The sequence below is a fragment of the Bubalus kerabau genome, chromosome X, assembly GCF_029407905.1.
Source record: "Bubalus kerabau isolate K-KA32 ecotype Philippines breed swamp buffalo chromosome X, PCC_UOA_SB_1v2, whole genome shotgun sequence".
Taxonomy (NCBI): Eukaryota; Metazoa; Chordata; class Mammalia; order Artiodactyla; family Bovidae; genus Bubalus; species Bubalus kerabau.
Window position 1 is genome coordinate 68,805,049 of NC_073647.1, and position 27,134 is coordinate 68,832,182.

General features: G+C 45.2%; 1 protein-coding gene across 2 annotated transcripts; it reads right to left on the bottom strand.

The window, feature by feature from the left end:
- Positions 1-21,658: 21,658 nt before the first annotated feature.
- Positions 21,659-24,857, bottom strand: RIPPLY1 (ripply transcriptional repressor 1). 2 transcript variants are annotated; one of them, XM_055564765.1, is made up of 4 exons: positions 24,712-24,857; positions 23,782-23,836; positions 23,023-23,087; positions 21,659-22,461 (listed from the first exon to the last, which is right to left on the bottom strand). In XM_055564765.1, exons 1-4 carry the CDS (start codon positions 24,855-24,857, stop codon positions 22,200-22,202), a joined length of 528 nt encoding a protein of 175 aa, XP_055420740.1. In that variant the 3' UTR covers positions 21,659-22,199. The 2 variants fall into 2 exon arrangements, with proteins under 2 accessions (XP_055420740.1, XP_055420741.1); XM_055564766.1 differs by lacking the exons at positions 23,023-23,087; positions 23,782-23,836.
- Positions 24,858-27,134: the final 2,277 nt, after the last annotated feature.

Here is a 27,134-nt window from a genome sequence, read left to right on the forward strand (position 1 = left end):
TGTTTTTCTGGAGCTCTCTTGCTTTTTCCATGATCCAGTGGATGCTGGCAATTTGATATCTGGTTCCTCTGCCTTTTCTAATTCCAGCTTGAACACCTGAAAGTTCTCGGTTCCTGGACTGTTGAAGCCTAGCTTGGAGAGTTTTGAGCTTTGCTAGCGTGTGAGATGAGTGCAATCGTGCGGTAGTTTGAACATTCTTTGGCATTGCCTTTGGGATTGGAATGAAAACTGACCTTTCCCAGTCCTGTGGCCACTGCTGAGTTTTCCAAATTTGCTGACATTGAGTGCAGCATTTTCACGGCATTATCTTTTAGGATTTGAAATAGCTCAACTGGAATTCCATCACCTCCACTAGCTTTGTTTATAGTGATGCTTCCTAAATCCCTCTGACTGCACTCCAGGATGTCTGGCTTAGGTGAGTGATCACACCATCATGGTTATCTGGGTCATAAAGATCTTTTTTGTGTAGTTCTTCTGTGTATTCTTGCCACCTCTTCTTAATATCTTCTGCTTCTGTTAGGTCCATACCATTTCTGTCCTTTATTGAGCCCCCTCTTTGCATGAAATGTTCCCTTGGTATCTCTAATTTTCTTGAAGAGATCTCTAGTCTTTCCCATTCTATTGTTTTCCTCTATTTCTTTGCATTGATCACTGAGGAAGGCTTTCTTATCTCTCCTTGCTATTGTTTGGAACTCTGCATTCAAATGGGTATATCTTTCCTTTTCTCCTTTGCCTTTCACTTCTCTACTTTTCTCATCTATTTGTAAGGCCTCCTCAGACAACCATTTTGCCTTTTTGCATTTCTTTTCCTTGGGGATGGTCTTGATCACTGCCTCCTGTATATAATTATGTACCTAAAAAAGAAAGGCAGAAACTATGGATAGGTACAGTAGTCCTCATTCCTACAATGCAACCATAGTTGTGTTTTTTTTTTATTTATCATACAATAAATTAGCTTTTTTTTTTTATATATACACCTCTATGATTCTTTTTTTTGGTGGTGCAGGGTCTTTGTTGCTCCACACGGGCTTTTCTCTAGTTGCAGCGAGCAGCAGCTACTCTTTGTTGTGCTGCACAGGCTTCTCATTATGGTGGCTTCTCTTTTTGTGGAGGGCAGGCTCTAGGTGCACAGGTTCAGTAGTTGCAGCACATGAATTCAGTAGTTGCGGCTCGTGGGCTCAGTAGCTATGGCACACGATGGGCTTGGTTGCTCTGTGGCATGTGGGATCTTCCTGGACCAGAGATTGAACCTGTGTCCCCTGCATTGGCAGGCAGATTCCTATCCGCTGTACCATCAGGAAAGTCCCACTTATATGAATTTTTAACACAGGTATGTGTTCCTGTAACCATCACCGCAATTAGAATGCAGAACACAATTAAAATTCCTTCGCTCCCAAAACTCCCTGAAGCAGTCTGTCTTTTCATAGTCACATTCTCTCCCCACCCCTAATAACCACTTATCATCAGGGTTTTCCCTAACATATTAAAGACCAGATGTTTGCTGTCCCCAAATCCCTGCCCCTTGTAGCCATGTGACAAAGAATTGGTTAATGACATGCTTCTGCTTGAATTTCTCAATCTATATAGCAGAGCAGGAGAGAAAGTAAAGAAGACATTCTGGTGGCGGTAGTGGCATCTTCACATCAACTCTCTGGTTCTGAAGTAGGACTTCAAGTGCTTATGGATGCATAGACTTTATCCCCCTTTTTGAGGGAGAGGAGCTTCTTAGTGCATCTCTTGCAGGGCCCACGAATGGGCTCTTGTCTGACCTTGGAAATGAATTATCCAAGGAGACACATGCTGACAAAGCAAAAACTTTATTGAGAAGGAGCACCCAGGAAAACAGCACCAGAGTAAGGGAACCCAGGAGAACTCTACTACATGGCTCACAGGCTCAAATTTATGGTGATAGGGTTAGTTTCTGAGTTTTCACTGGCCATTCTGTCTCAGGGTCCTTGATGGTGGCATATCGCTCAACCAAGATGGATTCAAAGGAGAAGGACTCTTGGAAGTTGGTAGGACTTATGAACTAGCATCTCCTCTCTCCTTTTGAGCTTTCCTGAATTCTTCCAGTTGGTGGTGGCTTGTTAGTTCCATGTTCCTTACCAGGATCTCCTGTTGTAAAGTAATTCATGCAGATGGTTACTGTGGTCCCTGGCCAGGGTGGGTGGATTCAGTCAGCAATTTCCCTAACACATCTGTGAGCCCAACAGTTCAATAAAGTCTTTTTCTCCTTTTGCCAGCCAGAATCCGTTTCACTGGCTATCTAAGGTAAGGTTGATACATGTGACCCTGGGAGCCCTGTAGCACCATCTCCCTTGAGGCCAGGCTAACAAATTATCCTGGTAGCTACATTCCTAGGCTTACACTCACTGGCAGAAGGGCATTTAATCCTTAATCTCACATTTTACTGTAGCATCCATTTCTGTCATCAGAACTAGTTTTTCCCCCATCCCCAAAGCACCAAGCAGTAGATTTCCTATTCTCTAATTCTACTTGTCTTCCTTTGAGAGTAATGTCTTTTCTTTATGGCTGCTTTTAAGATCTTGGTGTTGCCAATGTTCTGCAGTTTCTCATTTATGATTTATCTAGCTTTTAAAAAAGTCATGTTTGACATTATTAAATTTTGATTATCAACCACCATTCTCCAAGACCTGCATGCCTTTTGCACAAGCCAAACAGGCAAATTAAATGAGGATGTAATAGAAATCACCTCCCATACATACATACATCCTTCAGATATTTGGTGGGCACTCAGCTGTGTGATTTCCCTGGGGGTGCAGTACTGACAGATACAGTGAATTCTACTTGGCCATTTCTACTATAAATAGCCCTTACTACACTGGTCAGGGAGCAAATGTGGTAGGTCTGCCAGTTGTTGAGTATTACTACTTCAAATATTCATTCATAAACTAAGAATCATATGATATATTTGCAGATCTACTGGATCCATTGTAGATGGATTTAGGATAAAATTTTATTTCTGGACTCCCTAAGCCCTGACTCTGACCAATCAATGACCATTGTGTTGTAAACTCTCCCCCTACCCCACCCCCACATTGGTCCTGGATGAATGTGAATTCATAATCAGTGTTCAAAACACTGAAAAGTGTGTGTTTTTGTTACAGAGTCCAGGCTCACTCTGCTTGCGACACGATAGGCCAATGAATCAGGAGATGAGGTGTTGAGGCAAGGAATAATGACTTTATTTGGAAAGCTGGCAGACTGAGAAGATGGCAGAGTAGTGTCTCCAAAAAAAGCATCTTATTGGAGTCTGGATACTAGTTTCTTTTATAGAACAGAGAGGGAGAGAAGATGAGGAAATAAAGTAAAAAGGCCATTTATCTTGCAAAATAGGAGGGGATGTGTTCATCTTTTCTTCAGCCACTCACAGGTTGGCAGGGTCAGATTGTCTCCCTGTGAGCTGAACAAAGCCACTTTAACATTCAGGCAGAGGGGCAGGGTTCCCTGAGGCAGGCCATTATGTATGATTATAATAACAAAAGCAATGAAAAGCAAAGGTTAAAGTCAAATAAACAGACCCAACATGGAGTCAGAATTAGTTCTTCCCTGTTACATTTCCAATTTCCTAGTGCATGGCTACCCAGGTAAATGACCAAAGGCCCTTCTGGCTAGAAAGAAGGAGGAAAGCTAGGGAGAAATCCACAATACATGCTTATGGTATTCTTCTTCAAGGGGGACCTGGCTTTCCCTTCCAGGGCCTCTGGGTGTGTGAACTGACTCAGGTCTGCAAATAAGTGAAATTGATAACCAAGCAGGCCCCTGTGGGGCTTCTGGGCACAAAAGTCTTTTTGTGTCCCCCATTTCTTGATTACAGGAAATAGGCTTCATTCGGCCTCCATTACCTTCCCTGAGATCCAAGGAGCAGGTCCAAACATTTGCTAATTGGAGAGGGAAAAGGATGCAGAGACAAGACAGTCAAAAGAAACAGTAGTGCAGCCTTGGGGCAGAGTCCTGGTTCCCCCTCAAAGGATACACTAGCACTATCTTTGAGCTGTTTTGCAGATACTGAAACCCCCCACCAGGTGGGAGAAGTTAACAGTATGCTGCACACACACGTAGACCTCAGACCAATTGAAACCAGAAGGTTGATGATGTTCTTTCCCACTTACCTCACCAACCAGTCAGAGGAATGTCCATGAACTCATTATGCCCTCTTTTAATCATTACTATAAAACTCCTCACCACCCACTCAAGACACACAGTTTGAGGGTATTAGCCCACTGTGGCCCCTTTTGCCTGGCAAAGAGATAAAGCTATTCTTTTCCACATCACCCAAAACTCTGTCTCTGAGAATTAATTCGGTATTGGGGTACAAAGGCTGGATTTGGCTTCAAGAGGCCATGAATCTCCATCATAATAACTCAAATTAGATCTTTATTCGCCAGGTAGAACTGTTTCCACTATGCAGATCAAGTAGGAATTGGTTGCTCATCTATTTCCATCTGAAGAATAATTAGCCATCACCAAACTTCTCTGCAGGTCAGAACATTCAGATTACTTCTCTAGCTATGTTCCTGTCATGTTAGCCATGCTCACCCCATCTCTGGTCATTAAGTGCTGCCACTTGTTCTCTGCTATTCTAAGATCTCATTATTCTCATTGAAATTAGCAAGTTACCTTCAGTTGCAGCATCTCTCAATCCTATCTCTGGCCTACTGAAGACTTCCACTGTACCATGTTCCAAGAGTGATAAGGCTCCTCTTGTCAATGTATTTTTCAGTGTCTTGTGGAAGAAAACATCCCCTAGGTCCTATTGGGGGACATGGTTAGGATGTAGATGAGTGGATCATGTATCATAAATGTATTCTGATGTTTTGATTTCCTTAAGCCTTTGGAGAACTTCCTTTACATTATACCAAGGATATCTGGCATATCAACTTCATTTAATATGGGCTAATTTTCAGCCTTGACTTCAGTCAACCAAGCAAATAGAACCACTTTCAAGTGGGCAAGCTAGTAATTGAATCCAGAATCTCTGATAAGTGGCCCAATTAAAATTACATTCCTTCCTCCAAGGCATAGTATCTATCCTTAAAATACATTCCCACACATATTCTCCAAATTTCTGCTGTTATAAATTAGCAAAATTTCACAATTTCCTCCTTCCAGTTCAGACTTATATTTGTATTCTTAGAGTGTCAGTTCAGTTCAGTCACTTAGTCCTGTCCAACTCTTTGCGACCCCATGGACTGCAGCACACCAGGCCTCCCTGTCCCTCATCAGCTCCCGGAGCTCGCTCAAATTCATGTCCATCTGCCATCCAACCATCTCATCCTCTGTCGTCCCCTTCTCCTCCTGCCCTCAGTCTTTCCCAGGATCAGGGTCTTTTCCAGTGAGTCAGTTCTTCGCATCAGGTGGCCAAAGTATTGGAGTTTCAGCTTCAACATCAGTCCTTCCAATGAATATTCAGGACTGATTTCCTTTAGGATGGACTGGTTGGATCTCCTTGCAGTCCAAGGGACTCTCAAGAGTCTTCTCCAATACCACACTTCAAAAGCATCAATTTTTCGGCACTCAGATTTCTTTATAGTCCAACTCTCACATCCATACATGACTATATTATGATCTAACTCTAGTTGTAGGTCTGGAAGCAATGAGAGGTGGTAGGAATGGTACATGAGGAAAATAGGCATTCCCTTGAAAGTAACTTGAGGATGCTGAAGCAAGGCAGGGCCAGGTTCATCAACTAGGGATGGCTTTTAGGACAAAGAAGTCTAATTGGTGAGGTACTTAGAATCATCTGAATTCACCCAAATATCCTCATTTCTATTCTAGGAGATCTCATCTAATCAAACAAATGCCCTTACTTTCCCCAAAGTGACACATGACAATGCTGTGAGTTCATTATATATTGTAATTCAAACACCTATAGGAATAAGACTCTAATTTTCAGCTATATGAAGCTGAATATGGCCTGTGTACCCTGACACTGAATTAATTCTTAGAGGTGGAGTTTTGGGTGAAGTAGAAAAGAATAGCTTTATTGCTTTGCCAGGTGAAGGAGGCCACAGTGGGCTAATGCCCTCAAAACTGTGTGTTGCAACCTGGAGAGGGTAGTGAGAAATTATTTTAATAATGGTTCAAAAAGGGCATGATCAGCTTGTGGACATTCTGCTGATTGGTAGGCGGTGAAGTAAGTGGGACTCAGCATCAACAACCTTCTGGTTCCAATCGGTCTGTGATCTATATCAACAAGAGATAATAGAAACTTACCATCCTCTGTTTCTTGAGCTGGCAATTTAAATCTTAGGATTATCATTTTCTTTTTTTTTAATTATTATTTTTTGCTGTGCTGGGTCATCATTACTGTGTACAGGCTTTTTCTAGTTTTGGAGGGAGGAGGCTACTCTTTACTTATGGTGTGTGAGCGTCTCATTGTGGTGGCTTCTCTTGTGGTTGAGCACAGGCTTTGGGGCACTCGGGCTTCAGTAGTTGCTGCACGAGGGCTCAGTGGTTGTGGCTTGCGGGCTCCAGAGTGCAGGCTCAATAGTTATGGCACATGGGCCTAAGTGTCCCTCGGCATATGGGATCTGCCTACCGCACAATTGCATTCATCTCACAAGCTAGCAAAGTAATACTTAAAATTCTCCAAGTGAGGCTTCAACAGTATGTGAACCATGAACTTCCAGATGTTCAAGCTGGATTTAGAAAAAGCAGAGGAACCAGAGATCAAATTGCCAACATCCCTCAGATCATAGAAAAACCAACAGAATTCCAGAAAAATATCTACTTCTGCTTTACTGAATATGCCAAAGCCTTTGATGGTGTGGATCACAACAAACTGTGGAAAATTCTTCAAGAGATGGGAATACCAGACCGCCTGACCTGCCTCTTGAGTAATCTGTATGCAGGTCAAGAAGCAGCAGTTAGAACCGGACATGGAACAATAGACTGGCTCCAAATCAGGAAAGGAGTACATCAGGGCTGTATATTGTCACCCTGCTTATTTAACTTATATACAGAGTACATCATGTGAAATGCTGGGCTGGATGAAACACAAGCTGGAATCAGGATTGCTGGGAGAAATATCAATAACCTCAGATATGCAGATGACACCACCCTTATGGCAGAAAGCAAAGAAGAGCTGAAGAGCCTCTTGATGAAAGTGAAAGAGGAACATGAAAAAGCTGGGTTGAAACTCAACATTCAAAAAACAAAGATCATGGCATCTGGTCCCATCACTTCATGGCAAATAGATGGGGAAACAATGGAAACAGTGAGATAATTTACTTTTTGGAGCTCCAAAATCACTGCAGTTGGTGACTGCAGCCATGAAATTAAAAGACATTTGCTCCTTGAAAGAAAAGTTATGACCAACCTAGACAGCATATTAAAATGCAGAGACATTACTTTGCCAACAAAAGTCCATCTAGTCAAAGCTATAGTTTTTCCAGTAGTCATGTATGGATGTGAGAGTTGGACTATATAGAAAGCTGAGCACCAGAGAATTGATGCTTTTGAATTGTGGTATTGGAGAAGACTCTTGAGAGTCCCTTGGATTGTAAGGAAATCCAACCAGTCAATCCTAAAAGAAATCAGTCCTGAATATTCATTGGAAGGACTGATGCTGAAGCTGAAGCTCCAATACTTTGGCCACCTGATGCAAGGAACTGACTCCTTGGAAAAGACCCTGAGGCTGAGAAAGACTGAAGGCAGGAGAAGAAGGGGAGATGAGATGGTTGGATGGCATCACCAGCTCGATGGACATGAGTTTGACATAAGCTCCAGGAGTTGGTGATGGACAGGGAAGCCTGGCATGCTGCAGTCCATGGGGGTCACAAAGAGTCACACATGACTGAGTGACTGAACTGAGAACACAGTTAGAAGTCATCCCACTCCATAGTTCTTGGGTTCATCATTACTGTCTAAATAATCTGTAGTAGCAGCTACCCAGACCACCAAGCCTTGCGTTCAGGAGGCACTTCATTGTAGATGCCTACTGGTTGTGATTTGATTGGTTTGCATTTTGTGTCATGAAATACTAGCATCTCCTTTTCTGAATACTAATAGAATTAGCACTACTTTCAAATCCAATCAGGCTATCTAATCAATTCTAATTTCCTGTTTTCCTGAAACACTTTTGGACCTCAAACAAAGCTAGTGGAGGTGGTGGAATTCCAGCTAAGCTATTTCAGATTTTAAAGGATGATGCTGTTAAAGTGCTGCACTCAATATGCCAGCAAACTTGGAAAACTCAGCAGTGGCCATGGGACTGGAAAAGGTCAGTTTTCATTCCAATCCCAAAGAAGGGCCATGCCAAAGAATGTTCAAACTACTGCACAATTACACTCATTTCACATGCTAGCAAGGTAATGCTCAAAATTTTTCAAGCTAGGTTTAAACAGTACGTGAACTGATAACTTCCAAAGGTAAAAGCTGGATTTAGCAAAGGCAGAGGGAGCAGAGACCAAATTTAGAGCATCAGCTGGTTCATAGAAAACACAAGGAAATTCCAGAAAAACATCTACTTCTGCTTCATGGACTATGCTAAAGCCTTTGATTGTATGGATCACAACAAGCTAGAAAATTCTTAAAGAGATAGGAATACCAGATCACCTTACCTGCCTCCTGAGAAAATGTATGCATCTCAAGAAGCAACAGTTAGAACTGGACATGGAACAGACTGGTTCCAAATCGGGAAAGGAGTATGTCAAGGCCGTATATTGTCAGCCTGTTTATATATTGTCAGCCTGTTTGTACATCTTGTGAAACGCTGGACTGGATGAAGCTCAAGCTGGAATCAAGATCGCCAGGAGAAATATCAATAACCTTGGATATGTAGATGACACCACCCTAATGGTGGAAAGTGAAGAGGAACTGAAGAGCCTCTTGATGATGGTGAAAGAGAGTGAAAAAGCTGCCTTAAAAGTCAACATTCAGAAAACTAAGATCATGGCATCCTGTCCCATGACTTCATGGCAAATAGATGGGGAACCAATGGAAACAGTGACAGACTTTATTTTCTTGGGCTCCAAAATCAGTGTGGATGGTGACTGCAGCCATGAAATTAAAAGATGCTTGCTCCTTAGAATAAAAGCTATGACAAACCTAGACAGCATGTTAAAAAGCATGAGACATCACTTTGCCAAGAAAGATCTGCACAGTCAAAGTTATAGTCTTTCCAGTAGTCATGTACGGATGTGAGAGTTGTACCATAAAGAAGGCTGAGTGCCTAAGAACTGATGCTTTCAAACTGTGGTGCTGGAAAAGTCTCTTGAGAGTCCCTTGGACTGCAAGGAGATCAAGCCAATCAATCCTAAATGAAATCAACCCTGAATATTCATTGGAAGGACTGATGCTGAAGTTGAAGCTCCAAAACTTTGGCCATCTGATGCAAAGAGCCAACTTATTGGAAAAGCCCCTCATGTTGGGAAAGATTGAAGGCAGGAGGAGAAGGGGGTGACAGAGGATGAGATGGTTGGATGGCATCATCGCCTCAATTAACACGAGTTTGAGCAAACTCCCGAGATAGTGAAGATCAGAGAAATGTGGGGTGCTGTAGTCCATGGGGTCACAAAGAGTCAGACAGGACTGAGCAGCTGAACAACAGCAAGAACCCCATGGAGCCTTGGTGGGGGAGGGAGCTGTTAGGAGACAGGCCTTCCTCCATATCCTCTGCTTTAGTTCCTCTCCAAAATATCTAGATAATAGTATTTGATGCACATTTTCTGAGTTGTTTTGCAGATGTAAAAAACCTTCCCCTGTCCAAGAATGGAAGATGTTAACTACTTGACAGAGTCCCAGGCCTCCTGGAGCCTAGGGACTGATAATGTCAACCCGTGATACCACCCTGCTGCCTCACCATCAGCCAGAGAAATGTGCACAAGCTGATCTCAGACCCTGCGACCCTCCTCCCTCACCTGGCTTATATTTTTTAAAACTTTTTATTTTGTATTGGGGTGTGTGCATGCATGCTAAGTCACTTCAGTCGCGTCTGACTCTTTGAGACCCTATGGACCATAGCCCACCATGCTCCTCTGTCCATGGGATTCTCCAGGCAAGAATACTGCAGTGGATTGCCGTGCCCTCCTCCAGGGGATCTTCCTGACCCAGGGATTGAACCCGTGTCTCCTACATCTCCTGCATTGGCAGGCGGGTTCTTTACCACTAGCACCACCTGGGAAGCCCATATTGAGGTATAGCCAATTAACAAACAATGTTGTGATAGTTTCAGGTGGAGGGCGAAGGGACCCAGCCATCCATATACATGTATCCATTCTCCCCCAAACTCCCCTCCCATCTAGGCTGCACTGAGCAGAGTTCCCTGTGCTATAGAGTAGGACCTTAGTGCTTTGCTGAAACCCTTCGGGGAGTTCCAGGCTTTAGAGCTTGAGCCACCTGTCTGCTTGCATAGCCCTGCAATAAACCTTTCTCTCCTCCAAACTCCAACATTTCAGTTTGTTTGGCCTCACTGTGCATTGGGCACCCAAACTTGCATGAACACTCGTGCCTTTGAGCGCCCTTCATTGGTCAGGGTTCAGTTGCAGAGAGCAGAAACCACGCTACCTAGTTTAAGGAGGAAGCATTGTAGGGAGATTCTTTACTGGCTGAGCCATCAGGGAAACCTATGCATATGATTAGCTGAACCTAAATCATTCAGAATCTCAGCTGAAAGGAAGTCCAGAAAGTGTGTGTGTGTCTTTTTATACTTTCCATCAACTGCATGACACACTAGGATGGGGGTTGGAATGGAGCTGAACACCAAGCTACCATACCTATCCTAACCCTCATCAAAGATTTAGTATATTTGGCTTTAGTATATTTAGTATATATCCTGGAATCCCAATTCCAGGATAACAGGAAACTCAGACTTCTTTCAATTTTCTTCTGTTTCTCTGAATCATTCTCTGCTTCTATGTGCACATAGACTTTCTGGTGCCTCTAATCAGAACCTGGCCAAAACCTTTAGCCCTCTCACCATCTTCTAAAAGAAATCGTAATGTTAGGGGAAACACTGACTGAAACTGCCCTCCCGGGCCAGGCACCATAGTAACCATTTGCATGAGTTATTTTATGACAGGAGGTCCTGGTAAGCAACACAGAACTAACAAGCCACCACCACTGGAAGAATTCAGGAAAGGTCAAAAGGAGAGAGGAGATGCCAGTCCATGTGTCCTACCACCTCCCAGAATCCTCCTCACTGGAATGTATCTTGGCTGAGCAACACCAGAAAGGACCCTGAGTCAGAATGATTGGCCAGAGACAGCCCGGAAATTAACCACATTACCATAAAGCCTGAGGCTGTGAACCACGTGACAGAGCAGTCCTCTTGGGTTCCCTTACCTTGCAGCTCTCTGCCCTGGCGCTCCTTCCCAATAAAGTCTCTTGCTTTTTCAGCATGTGTGTCTCCTTGGACAATTCATTTCTGAGTGTTAAACACGAGCCCACTCTCGGGCCCTGGAAGGGGTTTCCTTTCCTGCAACAAAAACACAATAAGTACTTGATGATTTTTGTCCTTTTCCTCAAGATTTGTGATATTATGAGAGAAAGACCATATCAAGGAACACATGGCCATCTGCCATCTCATTGCATTCCTGACTGGTTCCATTTTTTCCTCACTTACTTTTGAAGTTGATCCCTCAAGTTCATGTTCTTCCATGAATCCAAACTCTTTGTATATGGCTCTTCCTGTGATACTTTCAGTAATTTTATTTTAATTCCCATTACTCTCCTTTTATCTTACTTTTTATGTTTCAGCAAATGTTTTGGTCAGTTGAGATGTCTCCTACCATTTTTACTGTTTTTCTTATGCCAATTCTTTTGTAGATTATTTTTAAGTTTTCCCATCATTTTAGAGAACTTTTAAAAATTTTCAGTATCTTTTTGGAATTTGAATAGTGTGAGTCCTTAAAATGGCTTCTAGGGGAAAAAATCCATTTTCCTAACAAACACACTGACTACATTTGGAGTGGTATAATATGTTCATTTTACTCAAATGTGAAGGCAGCCTAGATTTGCAGAAAACTGAGGATTTTGTAAGCCCTTGCCAATGGCAACTACCAAAAGTCACCACTCCCAGTAACTCAAGCAAAACTACTGTTCTACTCCCATATTCACAGGTTTGTACACAGAGCCTCTTGGACAGATTTCCCAAGTTGACCAGGAGATGGAGTTTCCAGGAAAGTTGGACAGGACATAAAAATGGCAATATTTCAGCTACCTCTAGGAGTAAAGCCATGAGCTTCATCTCCTCCAGTAATTTACCTGAATGGCTTTTATGCCAGATCTCCAAGGGTTTCTCCTAGAAATTTCTGGGGCTTGTGCCTGCATTTTGAAAGGCAGACTATTATTATACTGAAGTTTCCTTCATGGTGCTTATTAAAATACAACTCTATATAAATTTTTTACAATTTTCAGAGTGATTTCATTATATAATCACCCACCCAAACCTCATTTCCAACAAACCCAAAGAAGTTGATAGGCTAAGGACTGGCCCCCTTTTTAAAGATGAGGAAACTAAGTCAATAGACCAACATATTACAGATAATAAATGACAGAACCTGAACAAGTACCTCAGGCAAGTCTCCTACTCACAATGTTCCCTCACCTCAGAAAATATTTGCCATAATAAAATCTGATAGGAATTTCACTGGTGGTCCAGTGGTTAAGACTCCACCTTCCAGTGCAGGGGTCATGGGTTCAATCCCTGATTGGGGAACTAAGAAGAACTAAGATCCCACGTGTCATGTGGTGCAGGACAAGTGGCACTAGAAAACTTGAATACCTCTATGCAAAAAATAGCAACAACAACTGATCATACCTTGCACCATACACAAAGATTAACTCAAAATGGATCATAGACCTAAATGTAAAACCAGAAGAAAAGAAGAAAAATGTCTGATAAGTTTGCACACAATGGATTTTTATTTTAAACTTTTCTTACCTGTGGAAATTGTCATCAGTTTTCCAAAGGTTCTTTGATAATTAAACAAGTTTCCTTGGATCTTTTTGAGCAGGGGACATTTTCACTGTTAGCCCAAGGTAAAACCACTACTCCCAGGCTCACAATTTCACAACATAGTCCTGTCACTCCTGGGTGTCCATGAAAGAGTTACACACATCTACAGACTCGATATGAAATTTGAATTTAAATTGAATTTGCTCCGCCACATCCTCAGAGATCATGAGAAGGTGAGGAAATGGAACAAGTACGTCCTTTCTGTCCAGTGTAGACATCGGCTAGGACAAGACGCTGACCCTAGACCAATCTTCCTAGGTTTCATTGGTTCAAGAAGGAGTTTTCAGGCCCGAATCCCACCATTCACCCTTCTCTTCCAAGTTTTCCGCTGAGGTACTGATGAACCTATTTACAGGGAAGAAATGGAGACACAGACATAGAGAACGGACTTGTGGATGCAGTGGGGGAAGGAGAGGGTGGGACGAATTGAGAGAGTAGCATGGACATATATACACTACCATGTGTAAAACAGACGGCTTGTGGGAAGCTGCTGCATAGCATGGGGAGCTCAACCTTGTGCTCTGTGACAACCCAGAGGGCTGGGATAGGGAGTGGGTGGGAGGAAGACTCAAGAGGGAGGGGATATATGTATACTTATAGCTGATTCACATTGTCGCATGAAACCAACACAACATTGTAAAGCAATTATCCTCCAATTAAAAAAATAAAGTAAAACTAATAGTGAAAAAAAAAAGGTTTCCACTGAGAAACCTATAGGCACACAGAGTGATTAGAACAGCAAGAGAAGTGTCTTTTATTAATAAAAGCTTGATATGAGAATTCAGATACACTTGGTAATCCCTCCTCCCCTCATTCTCTCTGTTTTAGAGTTCTCTGGTTTCACAAATTAATCAGAAAACACAAGCTACTCCTCCTCTGAATCTGAGAATCTAAGGTGGTCAGAACAAATGTGGCCTGACCTGAGAGCTCAGTTGGTAAAGAACCCACCTGCAATGCAGGAGAGCCTGGTTCTATTCCTGGGTCAGGAAGATCTGCTGGAGAAGGGATAGGCTGCCCACCCCAGTATTCTTGGGCTTCCCTTGTGGCTCAGCTGGTAAAGAATCTACCTCCAATACAGGAGAACTGGGTTCGATCCCTAGGTTGGAGAAGGGGAAGTCTACCTACTCCACTATTCTGGCCTACAGAATTCCATGGACCAAAGAGTCGGACAAGAGTGAGTGACTTTTACTTAACTGAAATCATTCTGAGCAGGTGGAACCAACAATATAGTCTATAGATGTATAGATCACTTTTCACTGTGATGACCCTGCTCACCAGTGAGATGTAGCGTAATGATTGATCTCAGACCCACCAGATTAGCAGCTTCTATGCAGGAAGAGCTCAGAAAGAGGTATAGCAAACGTCAGTTTGTAGGTAACCTGAATTTGCTCTTCACCATGGACCAAAGCTGAAGCATGGAGAGGAGGCTTAAAAATGCTCCCTTTCCTAATATGAGAGAGAATACGCTCACTGTTCCACATATGTTTGCTGGGGAGGAGTTGATTTTGATGTTGGCTCCCTCTCAGGTTGCCATGGTGATGACAGAGAGAAGAGTAAGTGACAGCATAAAGAGAAATCCAGTGTCATCCAGAGATGCAGTGTTCCAGGAGGAATTAACAAGATTCCCCTCACAGTAGAACCAAACTTGCTGGGGCTTCCGAGTACCATAGGGCCTGAGGAAGAAGGGCCTTCTCTTTGGGCCCAAAGACCTGTTATCTCCGCAGGGCTTGTGCTGCTACCAACGTGCCAGAATGAGAGGATCCCAGCCTCTGATACTGACACTCAAGCCTGTGTTCATGTCAAATGACACCGAGGGCTATTATAATATTGCTTCCCTTAGTGCCTGCAAACAGGTGTTACCAATCAGGACCCACACAGATGACACACATCAGCACCTCCCAGTGTCTGGGCAGATTTGCAAACAGGGCAGATTTGCCCTTCTGAGGTCCCGACGGTTCAGTCCAACACAAGTGGCTAACCAAGTTGGCTGTGAATACAGGACAGCAGTTAATTTCTCCCACAGGTTGGCAGGGGAGATAATGTTCATCTCACCTCAAACCTATCATCTGACATTTAATTGTATTCTTGGCATGTGTTAGAGATGTGGCTATATTGGGTAACCAGTCCCGGGAAGTTGCTATCTTTTCTTTTAGGAAAATAACATGGTTTGACAGTTTACAGCAGATGCAGTCCTGGCCTTAGAAACAGGAAACCTTTTGTCAGAGTGTAGTGATGTGGCTTCCACACAATAAAGCTGTATCCTGGATTATAGATGCTTCATGTTTAGCCAGAGCTCAGAACGATTGCAAGGATTAGTGGAAAAGCCCTGGACTCAACATAAGATTTAGGGGTCCAGTCTTGGCTCCTGTACTGACTTGTGGGGCAACCTTGAACCAATCGCTTCTCTCATCATCTTCAATTTCCTTATTGAAAGATGGGAATATCTCATGGGGAGTAATAAGAGACTCAAATGAGTCCATGGATGCCAAGCTGCTCTGAAGTGCAGAAAGAGCCCAGCCTGTATGTAAAGCCAGCTTACTAACATCACAGGATAGTGAAGGACAAAGATGTACAGTCCAAGGTACTTGAAAGTATCCATGGAGAAAAACAAATGTTTTAACCCATTTCTTGCCCATAAGCCTTGGGTAAGCGTTGACAGTGCCTCCCTTCAGGGGAGACTGCAAGCTTGGAGGCACCAGGGACCTAATAGAGCCAAATAGGGAAAGACAGGGAAACCTGACGTGCTGCAGTTCATGGGGTTGCAAAGAATCGGACATGACTTAGCGACTGAACAACAAGGGAAGTCAAGGCAAGCCAAGGATGTGATTACTGAAATGATACCATGATGGGGCTTCCCTGGTGGCTCAGATGGTAAAGAATCTGCCTGCAATGTGGGAGACCTGAGTTTGATCCCTGGGTCAGGAAGATCCCCTGGAGAAGGAAATGGCTATCCATTCCAGTATTCTTGCCTGGAGAATTCCACGGACAGAGGAGTTTGGCAGGCTACAGTCTACGGGGTTGCAAAGAGTAGGACACAACTGAGCCCTCAAGTGTGTGTCCAGAAAATGATTATATATATGCACACATTTTATAAATCTATATCTATCTATCTCCACACACACACACACACACAAACACACATGACACACAACACACGACATACTGAGTCTCAGATCTGTAACATGCCCAGTACTCTGCTAAGTATTTTACATGTATTATCTAATTTAATCCTTATAATTACCCTGTGAATGTATTATCATACCTGTCTTATAGATGAAGGAACTGAGGCTTAGAGACTAATTTGCTATTTTGGCTGTCATCGTTTAGCTAGCAAAGAACCCATATTTGCAATCCAGGTGTGTGTGTGTAGTGTGACTCCACAGCCTGTTCATATAACCACCCGGCACTAAATTGTTGGCCATAGAATCTCCTGGGTGCCTGGACCTCCTGATCCCTCACCCAATGCTAAAGGTCTACGGTCAGTTTGGAACTCAGCCACCAGGAGGCGCTGCCTCCCATGCTGTTAATGGGCAGCAGTTGAATTGCTGGGGACTTGTGCATGCTGCGTGCTAAGTCGCTTCAATCATGTCCCCACTCTGTGCGACCCTATGAACTGGAGCCCGCCTGACTCCTCTGTCCATGGGATTCTCCCAGCAAGAATACTAGAGTGGGTTGGCATGCTCTCACCTAAGGGATCTTCCCGACCCAGGGAATGAAGCTGGGTCTCCTGCATTGCAAGCAGATTCTTTACCATCTGAGCTGCCAGGGAAGCCAAAGCTGGCTATTCTCTCTCAGGGAGGGAAGAATTCTGGAAGAACCCAGAGCCCAACTCCAGGTTTTTCTTGAGTTCTTGCTCAACCCCTTTAATTCACACTTAGCCCCAGGGCCCAGATTTCCCCAGTGATGGGGATAAAAATGCCTTGCACATCAGTTTATATGCTTCTCTTCCATGTAGGCCACAGAAGGAAATGAGTAGAAGGAGCCGAGCGGTTAAGAGCCAGAACTCCGTGACTACACTGTCTGGGTCTCCCTCAGGTTCCCCACTTTCTGGCCTTGCTGAGGTCATTTCAACTCTCTGAGCCCCCTTTTCCTATTTGTAAACATGAGGATAGCACCTCCCCACACCACCCTGCTGGGATTTGGTGAGCCTTGTTCAGGATAAAGCATGTGGAGTGCTGAGCTCAGTGCCTGGTGCATCTCAGGAGAGCTGTGCTATTGAAAGTTTCTCCTTCTGGGCCCAGACCCTTCAGCCAGAAGGAAGCTCGCCCAGCCAGGATGGAGTCCACACAGAGGTTGCACAGCGCTGAGGGGAGGGAACAGAAGTCCTTCATCTGGCCCTGGCCTCTGGTAGCCCTGTGCTCCAAAGGGCCCAGGCTCTGTGAGAGGCTGCCACTGCCCAGCAGGAGACCCTCATATATCCCTCTCTTGGTGACACCTTTCAGCAGCCCTCAGCTCTTCCTGGCTCAGAATTGTTCCTAATCTCTGACTTAACTTCCCTTCAGCTGGAGTTGAAACGTTTTCTCTCTTGCCCTCTCACAAATTGAATCCTTCACCAAGCTCTGTAGACTCTACTTCCTGAAAGCACTGGGGCTCTGCCATGAGACAGACCGGAAGCCTGGTTCTGCTGCTTATTACTGGTATAACCTGGGCAAGTGCTGTAATCATTCAAATCTAGGTTCAGCCATTGATTCATGGTGTGACCTTAAGCAGATTCCTTAAACTCTCCAAACCACAGTTTGTTCACCTCTAAAGTGGGGATAATAACAGTACTTATGTATCAGAGTTGTTGTAAGGATTAAATGAGGTAATAGGGTAAAGTGCCTCATCCTAAGAAGTGGCCATGCTCGTAGTAACCTCCACACAAACACACAGACCCAGGGACAAAATCCTTACTAACCTTAAGTTTCTCATTCATAAATGGGCATAAGAGTGGTGTCTCCTCAGGATTGTTGTGATTATAGTAGCATAGGAGATCATGGCGGCCAATGCGAGCAGCAAGTGCCTTGGAGAACGTGTGACTACCACTTCCTAAAGACTGGTTCTTTGCCAGGTTTTCTACCTGGGTTTATGCGCTTGCCCAGAGGTTGCTACAAGTCTTGCCAGCTGGGGAGTAAACCCAAAACATAGTAACCAACACCAGGCCCCTGAGAGGTCCAAACAGTGAACTCAGGCCACCCAACAACTTTGATTGGGAGGAGGATTGGCCACCATTTTACAACAGGGGCCTGGGTTGAAGAGGAGACCAACTGCCCACTAGATAACCACACAGGTACAGTCCGGGAGAAGAGGAGAGAGATGGAGTTGGTAACAACCACTGGGGTTGGAGAGAGGGCTTTCCTTGCCCAGAAACAGAGGAGAAAATAGGCAACTCTTAACGAGTATATGCAGCGTGTATGTGTGTGACTGTGTGAGTGATATAATCAAGGACTACAGAGATGTAGTGAGAAGGCTGAGTGTAGAGAACTGACCTTGACACCTGAGGCGAGTGGGCCTATGATGGAACCAGCAGTGTCAGATACGGGAGTTGAACTGAGGTGCATCTGCCTCCAAAGCTCATGCTCTTAATCACTATAATATTAATGCCTGGCATGGAGGAGGTGCTCAATGAACATTCGTTTAATGAAGGAATTCACACAGCTGCCTCTTGGTGGAAAGTTTTCTCTCTCCATCTCTACCTGGGCCCATTCTTCAAGCCCCAGCTCAAATGAAGATTTGCACTCAACCAAAGTACCCTGTTCTCATTGTTATGGGGGAAACAGGAGGAGTAGTGCTGGGATGAGGACATATGGGCAACTAGGGTGGGCCAGCTAGGTGGAGCCAGAGGAAGGACTCAGTTTTGCAAAGATTCCCCCCACCCCAAGTCTGTGCACTGGATCTGATGTTGCTACAGTGAATGGATACATCCATGACAACAAAGCAACTCACACTGTACTCTGATTAGTCAGAACAGTGACTTCCAATCACTTAGCAACTATGTCGGGGGAAGAGGATTGGAAGCCATTTCAGGGCAAGGGACTGGGAGGAAAATGAGACAAAATGGCTGCCACTGACCAATGGCACATGCTCAGTAAGGGGGAGGAGAGAGGGAAGTAAGAGGAGCTCATTGAGTTAAGAATTACTGCCCCAAGGGTTTTAGGGTCTTTAAGCCACTGGGGATTTAGGGATTTGTAATTCTATGCTACATAATACCCTAAAACCAAAGATATTGGGATTCCAAAGATTTTAAACTCCTACTACCTATGGTACAAGGACTTGAGCAATTTTTGAGCTATGAAATGCTCAAATGAAATGAAATGCTGGGAGCCTAGGACCCAAACAAGGATTTTAATCAGAACACTGGACATGTTAAAAATACTAATCCCTCTTCAACTTCAAATCAACCTTGGTTTAACTCTTGGGATAGTGGTTTCAAATAGTCTTTCACACCATCTAGAGACCTCTGATGGTACCTCACAAAAAGGGGGTGAAGAGAGTTCGTTTACATAGAGAGGACACCAAAGTAGGAATTCTGTGTCTTCCATTGTAATTCCCAGGGCAGCTCCTGAATCTTTATCTGGCTTGTATGTTGGCCCTCTGCATTCAATTCAAAAGAAGGGCGTTCCTGCTGAAGCTCAGAAAATAAGTTGAAGCCACATTTGGTCTGTTTCCTTTTGTTTGTTTGCTTAATGGGGGACAAACGATACATCCTGAGATTGGTAAACCATCAAATGGTGCCAGGGAGATCAGGTGGAGATGACTGATAAATCAATCTTTAGTTGAATAAATCCAGTCATTAGCTGACTCTAGCCTACTAGCTGATTTCTATCATAAAATTAATAATAACCACTGCTACAACTATGATTACTATGAATACCACTACTTATTGTGTGCTTTTACTATGTGCCAGGAGTTGTGCTAAGTACTTTACATATATTATCTCACTGAATCCTTACAACAACCCTGAGAGGAAGTACCATGACTTTTCCCATTTTACAGATGAGGAGACTGGGGTTCAGAGTGGATAAGTAGCCCAAGGTTATACAGCTAGAAGATTGGTAAATTCCACTTTACCTACAAGCAGAAACAGAGTGGACTAAAAGGATTAAAGTGATCAAAGGTCAACTGCCTGGCAGGCTTAATTAAGGAACGAAGTTAAATTTTGACCAATAGATGGCACCAGTGTGTGTTTGGTGGGCTGCCCAAGGCTGTGTCCAATTAAGGGAAGTCCCAGGGAGAGCTCAGAACTGGAGCAACCTGTCTTAAGTTGAGAGAGGAGAGAAAGAAAGATGGGCAGTGTTCTGCTCCTGAATCAGATAATGCTACCCTGTCCTGTCTGTAGCTCAGCAAAGACATGGGAAGCCAGCAAGTGAGGGGATGGAGGTGGTTCTACTAAGAACTGTTTTAAAAAGATCTGCAAATCTTTTTCCTTCAGCATTTCCTGGGCACCTCTCTTGTGCCAGACAGTGTGCTGTGCAAAAAAGTCACGTGGTGATATCAAACATGGCCCCATCTTACTGCAAAGGAGCAGAGGTAGATGCTATGGTAGAAGGCTGAGGTACTGAATGATGGGGGCACCCAGCCTGGGCTTGGGAGTCTGGGGAGACTTCTCACAGGAGAGGTGTCTGAGCTAGTCTTGTTGGATGCATGGGAGCTTATCAGACAAAAGTGAAAAAGCATTCCAGACAGCATTAAAGCCACAGAGGAATTAGAATCCATGACACATTCAAAGACAGGAAGCATGAGCTTCAAGTGTTGAGAGACAAGTCTAAAGAGACAAGCAGGAACCAGGCAATTGAACAGCCTAGAATATCAAGTTGAGGGCTTGATTTGTGAGTGTCTGAGTAGAAAAGCTATAGATTCCCAGAAAGATCTGTGACTTAAAAAACAAAGCCCAACTATTGCTGAGGCAATGAAAAGCTGTGGTAGGGCTTTGAGCAAGGGGCACAGCATGGTCTGATCTAGTGGCCTGTAGGCTTCCCAGGGGAACTAGAGGTAAAGAATCCTCCAGCCAATGCAGGAGATGTAGAGACAAGGGTTTGATCCCTGGGTTGAGGAAGATCCCTTAGAGAAGGGCATGGTAACCTACTCCACTATTCTTGCCTGGAGAATCCCATGAACAGAGAAGCCTGGTGGGCTACAGTCCATAGGGTCACACAGAATCAGACACAACTGAAGCAACTTAGCACACACACACACACGGAGGATGAATTGCAGTGGGACATGCTGGAGGCAAGAAAATGACTCAAAGGCTGTTCGGGACAGGGGTGGGTCTGAGGAGCTGAGCTATGGCAGATACAAAGGGACTTGAGAAGGTAACATTGTTAGGACTTGGTCGCCTCTCAAGGCCCCTCCCCACGGGCACAGGCTCATCATCAAGGCTCAGCTGATGCTGCATCTCTCACCTTCCCCCACCTCCAGCTCTGCTTCTGACTTTTAAGCTGCCCTCTGAGGTCCTTTTTTTCCCCCCTTTCCAAGCTGTCTTTAAGGTTTAATCAAATCTGATTGCACAAGTTGACCAAGAAGGCCTGGCCCTATGTTGGGCCTCCCGTGTACATCCCTGTGAAGAAAGATCTGTCAATTGACCTCCGGTAGAGCAATGGATTGGCCTTGAGCTGGTTTCTGACCCTCTGCCCATGACTTCAAAACATGGGCAGAGTTCAGTTAAGAAATCAGTCCAGTTCCAGGAAAAAAGGTAAACATCATCTAGTTTATTTTTCTCCTGATTCGTCTCATGCCAAAATACAGACCCCAGTAGATAACAACCAAAAGGGAAGAGGTCCCCAAAGTAGACTGATGTTTTAGATGTCCCCTTTCCTTCCTGCAAGGTCCGTCAGAAAGGCACCCCAACTGGTGTTGGTGTTGCATCCGTGGAGGTGAAGCCAGAAGTCAGGCTTACCACAGGAAGACAGGACTTCATGGCCACCTGAATGGTTGGGGAATCAGAGCCCTGAAGAGGACAGTTCTCTGCATAGGCATGCTTCATCCTCATCTGTTCCCTGGGGGGTTCAGAAAGCAAGTTTTCCTTCCCCTAGAGTTCCTAGGACCCTCTTGTTGGCAACACAACAGCAACCCAATAAGATGCCAGAGGGCTGGGCTCACAGATCTGTTGGGTGTAGCCAGGGTGAGCTGGTAACTTGAGGACCCAACTTTCAATCCAGAGAACTGTTCCTGGGAATTACTGGCTAATCAATGCCCTGAAACGTTGCCAGGCATAATGAACCCCATCAGACTAACTGGTTCAATTGGGACAGGTCAGGGGCAGGGAGGGAGAATGAGCTGTGGCCCTGTGTGGTGCTGACCCTGGTACCTTCACACACCCTTCTGGCCCCTTTCCATCTGCTTCTTCTTTCTCCTCCTCTTCTCTTTCCTCCACTTCCTCCTCCTCCTCACTGGTTGAGTCCTCATAGAGGTTGATGGTTGCCTGGACAGGGAAGTTCTTCAGTAAAATCTCCCCATCACTGTACAGGTAGTCAAAGGAGCAGGATTTAGGCCAGAAGAGTCTGTGGACAGAGAAGAAATATGTCCCCAACTTGGATAGGCTGCCATGTGCAGAGGGGTCAGTAGGACCAAGAAGGAAGCCAGCCCCTAAACTCCTTCTAGTTGCAGTAATGGGGTGAGATGGAAAAAGAAGAAAGGGAGCTTTGTAACAGAACCTTCTGGAGTGTTACAAAATGGCTCCATGCAGGAAGGTCATGTCTGGTGGGCCTATAGCTGTGAAGAGACCCAAGCCTGGCATATATCAATCCTGCAACTGATCCCACTCCCTACTCCCCACCCCAGAAGGCCTGCAGCCAAGAATTTTCTAGCCCCGTGTCCTCCATCTCCTACTAAGGCTTTCTTCACTGATCTCTCCACAGAGGCTCATTCTTAGGGGTCACTGACAGTGACTCCAGAAAAGGCAACCTTGGCCAAGTCCCTTAACCTCTCTGAGCTTCCATTTCCTGGTCTGTAAAAGAGTGATCATAGCAGTACCTCCATCCTCCTGCCTCATAGTGCTGTTGTGAGGATTTAAAAGGCTAATCGATCTACATCAGGCTCTGCGCCTGGTGCCAGAAGCTTACCTGACCGGGTGATGGAACTCAAAGTCAACCTTCGTGACCTTGGCACCTGTTGTCCTACCGGGGGCCTGTCAAAAGCAAAACGCATGTGGCTCAAAGTGCATGGTCAGATAACTGCCTCTTCTGTATCAGGGGTCAGCAACCTGTAGGTAAGATGATCTAGAAAAGACCTTAGACATCTCTGGGGCTCAGTACCCCGCCCCATAAGGGGATCTGTCCTGGTTCTAGTTGAACAACAAGTGGACAGAGTCTGGGGGGTTATTTGCTTTCCTGTCCTTGTTCTAACACCTGTTTGGAGATGGTCCAGGGGGACAGAGTTCTACTGGAGCAGCAAAGATGCGGGGGTTGGGGGGTGGGAAAGAATGCTGCCGTTGGGTGCCAGGAGACCATGATTCTAGCATTAGCCCCACTTCACATGCACCGTGGAGCCTGCCTGTCTCCACTCACCAAGGAGCTGCCACCGAGTTCAGGCGGTGCGCGCGTATCCTGCCCATGTCCCTCTCACGCTCTGGGGCTCAGCTTTCTGCACAGCTAAATTGCCCCAGAGGCCTCGGCTCCCTGCCTTCCTCCTAGAACTGTTGTGGGACTCAAAAGTGGGCAAGGCTGGGAAAGTGCTTTTCCGGGTCTACAGCCTGAGTCAAAGGTCAGAGGTTGGGGTCCCCTCTGGGAAGGGACCAGGTCTGAGTGCCTGCACGTGGTCATGTGTGTGTGTGAACACGTGGGACAGGGGCTCCGACTCACCAAATCCACACGTTTCCTCACCTGCCTGGGGAGGTCATTTGTAGAGGTCAGCCAGGGCCTCCAAAGACAAGCTCCTCTAGGACAAAGAGGAGAGATTAGTTGGTGGAGGAGAAAGAGTCTGGCCTCCCTGAGATAAGAAAAGAAGCCCTCCAAAAACTTGCCTCGGATTCCATCTCCTACAGGAAGACTTTCCTAAGGACCCTGAGTCTAGGTCAAGACAGATGGCACTCCTCTGCTTCAACAATATTATCACATCTGTTGCATGATTATCTGTTTAGTTACCTTAGAGCTTCTTAAGGGCAGATTTATGTTCAATGGTATCTGAGTCCCCAACACCTAAGCATAATGCCTGGTACACAGTAGGTGTTTTGGTCAATGTTTAGTGAATGGTTAAACGTTGGGAGGAATGAATGAGGGTTGGGTAGAAACTATCTTGCCCCCTACCTCCTGCCCCCAAAAGTAGAGCTCACAGTTCTGCCCTCTTCCTGGGATGGGGAAAGGGGCCAAATATATTTCTGAGTCCACTGCTTCCTCACTAGACTTCAAAAGGTAATGAAAAAAGCAAATGGAAAGCTTATGGTGTGGTCAGGAAAGAGACAGTCCCTTGGTCATTAGCCTCTTGGCACTTTGAACCTCATTCCCTGCTCTTCAGCCTAGGTCCTATCCAATCCAGATTTCCTGGTAGTCTCCCCTTTGCCCCTCAGTGGACTGAGCAACTTGGCACACGAGGGCCTGGCTGCTCAGTTTTCAGCTTTGGCAATGCCCACTGTCCCCAAGTCTCCTCCTGTCAATCAGAGGGATTAGTGAGGTGAAGAGCCAGCTGAGATATTAGAGTCTGAGTTGTGGAGGGAGCACAGAGAACAGGGGGGCCCTGGACTTCTTATTTCCTTAGTTGTCCCAGGAACCCCACTAAGCTTGAGTTCAAATGACCAAAGGCCAAGTTCCACTTACCGTTCATGTTTATTTACTTCTTGTCCAGAGGAGAGAAGGGGCGATGGGTTTCCCAGGTAGGGCAGTGCCAGGGAGTCCTGTGCTAGGGCTGGAGTTGAGGCCAGGGCCAGAGCAGGGGTGGCAGCAGCGGGGGCAGGAGGGTCCATCCTTAGGGTGTAAAGGCCAGGCAGGCTGTGGGGGCTGCGATTCCTCTGAGTGTCCCGCACTTTTCTGGCTTTTCCTGGGAGACAAACTTTTTATAAGGTCTGCCTGGACTCATAAATTATTCAGGGACATGCCAGGATGAGATACCTGGGGAGCAGTGTGTGTGTGTGTGTGTGTGTGTGTGTGTGTGTGTGAAGATTTAGGAAAAGGGGCTTGGGGAGGGATACCCGTGTTCCTGGGTGTGAAATTTCTCCCAGTTGAATAAACAGAGTCAATAGGCAGGGGGGAGGGCGGTTCTTTACCTCCAAGTCAGAAAGGAAAACACAAAAGGGGCAAATCGAACACCATTTGTGCGAATTCCCCAGGTGGTAGCAAGGCCTGAGGGAAGGGAACAAGGGAAGTGCCTTAGAAACCACAGAAAGTTGTCAGGTGCTGGGGAGGGAGACCAGTAGCAAAGTTGGTTTCCATTGAGAAGGGACAACTGAGGCAAGTGAGACTCACTTTATTTCGGTTCAAACCCCAAATAGATTGGCCAGGTGGACCGGATATGGGGTGACCACTATGACGCATACCTCCCGGGTTAGAGAGAAATGGAGCATCTGGGTGGGGCTGGTCTGGCTGCCTGTGGGTTGGACCTCAAGTCTTCTTTCCACGCCCTCCCCTTTACTGGGCAGTACATTTGCAGAAGTGCCTGACTGAATCCCCTCTCCAGCCTCAGCCATCTGTGGTTTGAGAAGGGAGCGCAGGCAGCATTTGCAGGGGTTTCCAGGTCAGATTGCTGTTCTCAAAGCTCAGCTTCCAGTCCGGGCGCCAGGGTGCTGGGGGAGGTCTGCTGAAAGACCATCTCTGACCCCGGTGCCTGGGTTCCTGGCGCCTTGGTTCCCTCTAGTGTGAGAGGAGGATGCAAGCCCAGTGGTTCCAAAGGGCCCTGTCAGGCTGAACACTGTGACGGGCGCTGGGTAAATGGGTACTGACCCCGGGCAAGCCCAGCACCTGGGTCACAATCCTCTCGCCTGAGCCAGTCTTCTGGGCCTTTGCCAAACAGTTTGCAGTTACAACTACTGGCAGGTTCCTTATGCTTCAGAGGTTTGAAAATATGACTACTGACCTCAGTGTCGAGCACCAGAGTGGGTTTATTTAGCTTCTTGGATATTCATCACAGCCAGGTGTGTAATCGTCAAAAATTAGAAACCACCTCAATGTCCAATGATAGGAAACAAGTTAGATAATTTAGGGTAAATCCTTACCACCAAATACTAAGCAGGCACTCATAATCATGTTTTAGGAAGTATAGTTATCAACACAGAAAGTTTAGAAAAAAAGATGCTAAAAGTGTGAATAATTTGATCCCAGTGCTGTTTTTTCCTCTGTTCACATAACCCCCATTTCCAATTTCAACCCCACTGTGTTCTTTGTAGCAAAGGAAAACTGGAAACAAGCCAAATGTCTTACTTTAGAAAGCCAGTTAAATAAATCATTGAACAGTTACACAGGTTCATATTAAAACTGGCATGGTAGAAGATTGGGGAAAGGTTAATATATTGAAGAGTGAAAAAAAGAAGCCTGTACCACATAACTTGGAGGATGATCCTGTTTTTGGTAAGAAAAAAAAGAAGTGTGGAATATACAGTATGCAGGGGGGAAAAAAGGACTCTGGTTAGAAGAAAGGAGAAAGTTACAATGGTTTCTGGGAATAAGATTATGGTAGACTTTTACTTCCTTCTGTAGGCTTTTCTGAGTTTTCCTGAAAGTTCCACAAGCCCTGATACTGTTTGGGTAATAAAAAGTAAAGACACAAAATTAAAAAGAAAGAAAGAAATGTTTATCCACAGAGGAGAGAAAACTGCTGGGGAAATGACGGTCATTTTCAAATGTCTGAGGATTTGACTGAAATGAGATTACACTTGTTCTGTGTGACTTCAAAGGGCAGGACTGAGGCCCTCGGGTAGAAGCTACAGGGAGATACATTTTGGCTCAGTCAAAGGAAAACTTTGTAACAGCCCAGCCACCACCTAACCCAGAGACCTGGCACTGTACCGGTTCTCCATAAACAGAGCTTTATTATATGTGGTGAAACAAGTGGAGTCTTGGACTGGGCTAAGCCCTCTGTCCCTGAATTGTGTAAGTGCGGGCTGGATCCCGGATCCTGGATGTTGGAGTGGAAAATCTAGAGGGAGGGGGGAGTGGGGGATGGCGAGCAGAGCTGATGGAAGCCTGAGTTTCTATCAGTCTCTGAGGGTTCTTGCTAAATTTACCTCCAGGAGATGCAACTGTGCATG

Excerpts from the sequence above, each read along its gene's own strand:
- RIPPLY1 (XM_055564765.1), bottom strand. The coding sequence starts at position 24,857 with ATGGACCCTCCTGCCCCCGCTGCTGCCACCCCTGCTCTGGCCCTGGCC. Across the intron at positions 23,837-24,711 it reads GAAGTAAATAAACATGAACG|AGGAGCTTGTCTTTGGAGGC; the intron begins GTAAGTGGAACT and ends TCTTTGTCCTAG. Across the intron at positions 23,088-23,781 it reads CAAATGACCTCCCCAGGCAG|GCCCCCGGTAGGACAACAGG; the intron begins GTGAGGAAACGT and ends TGCTTTTGACAG.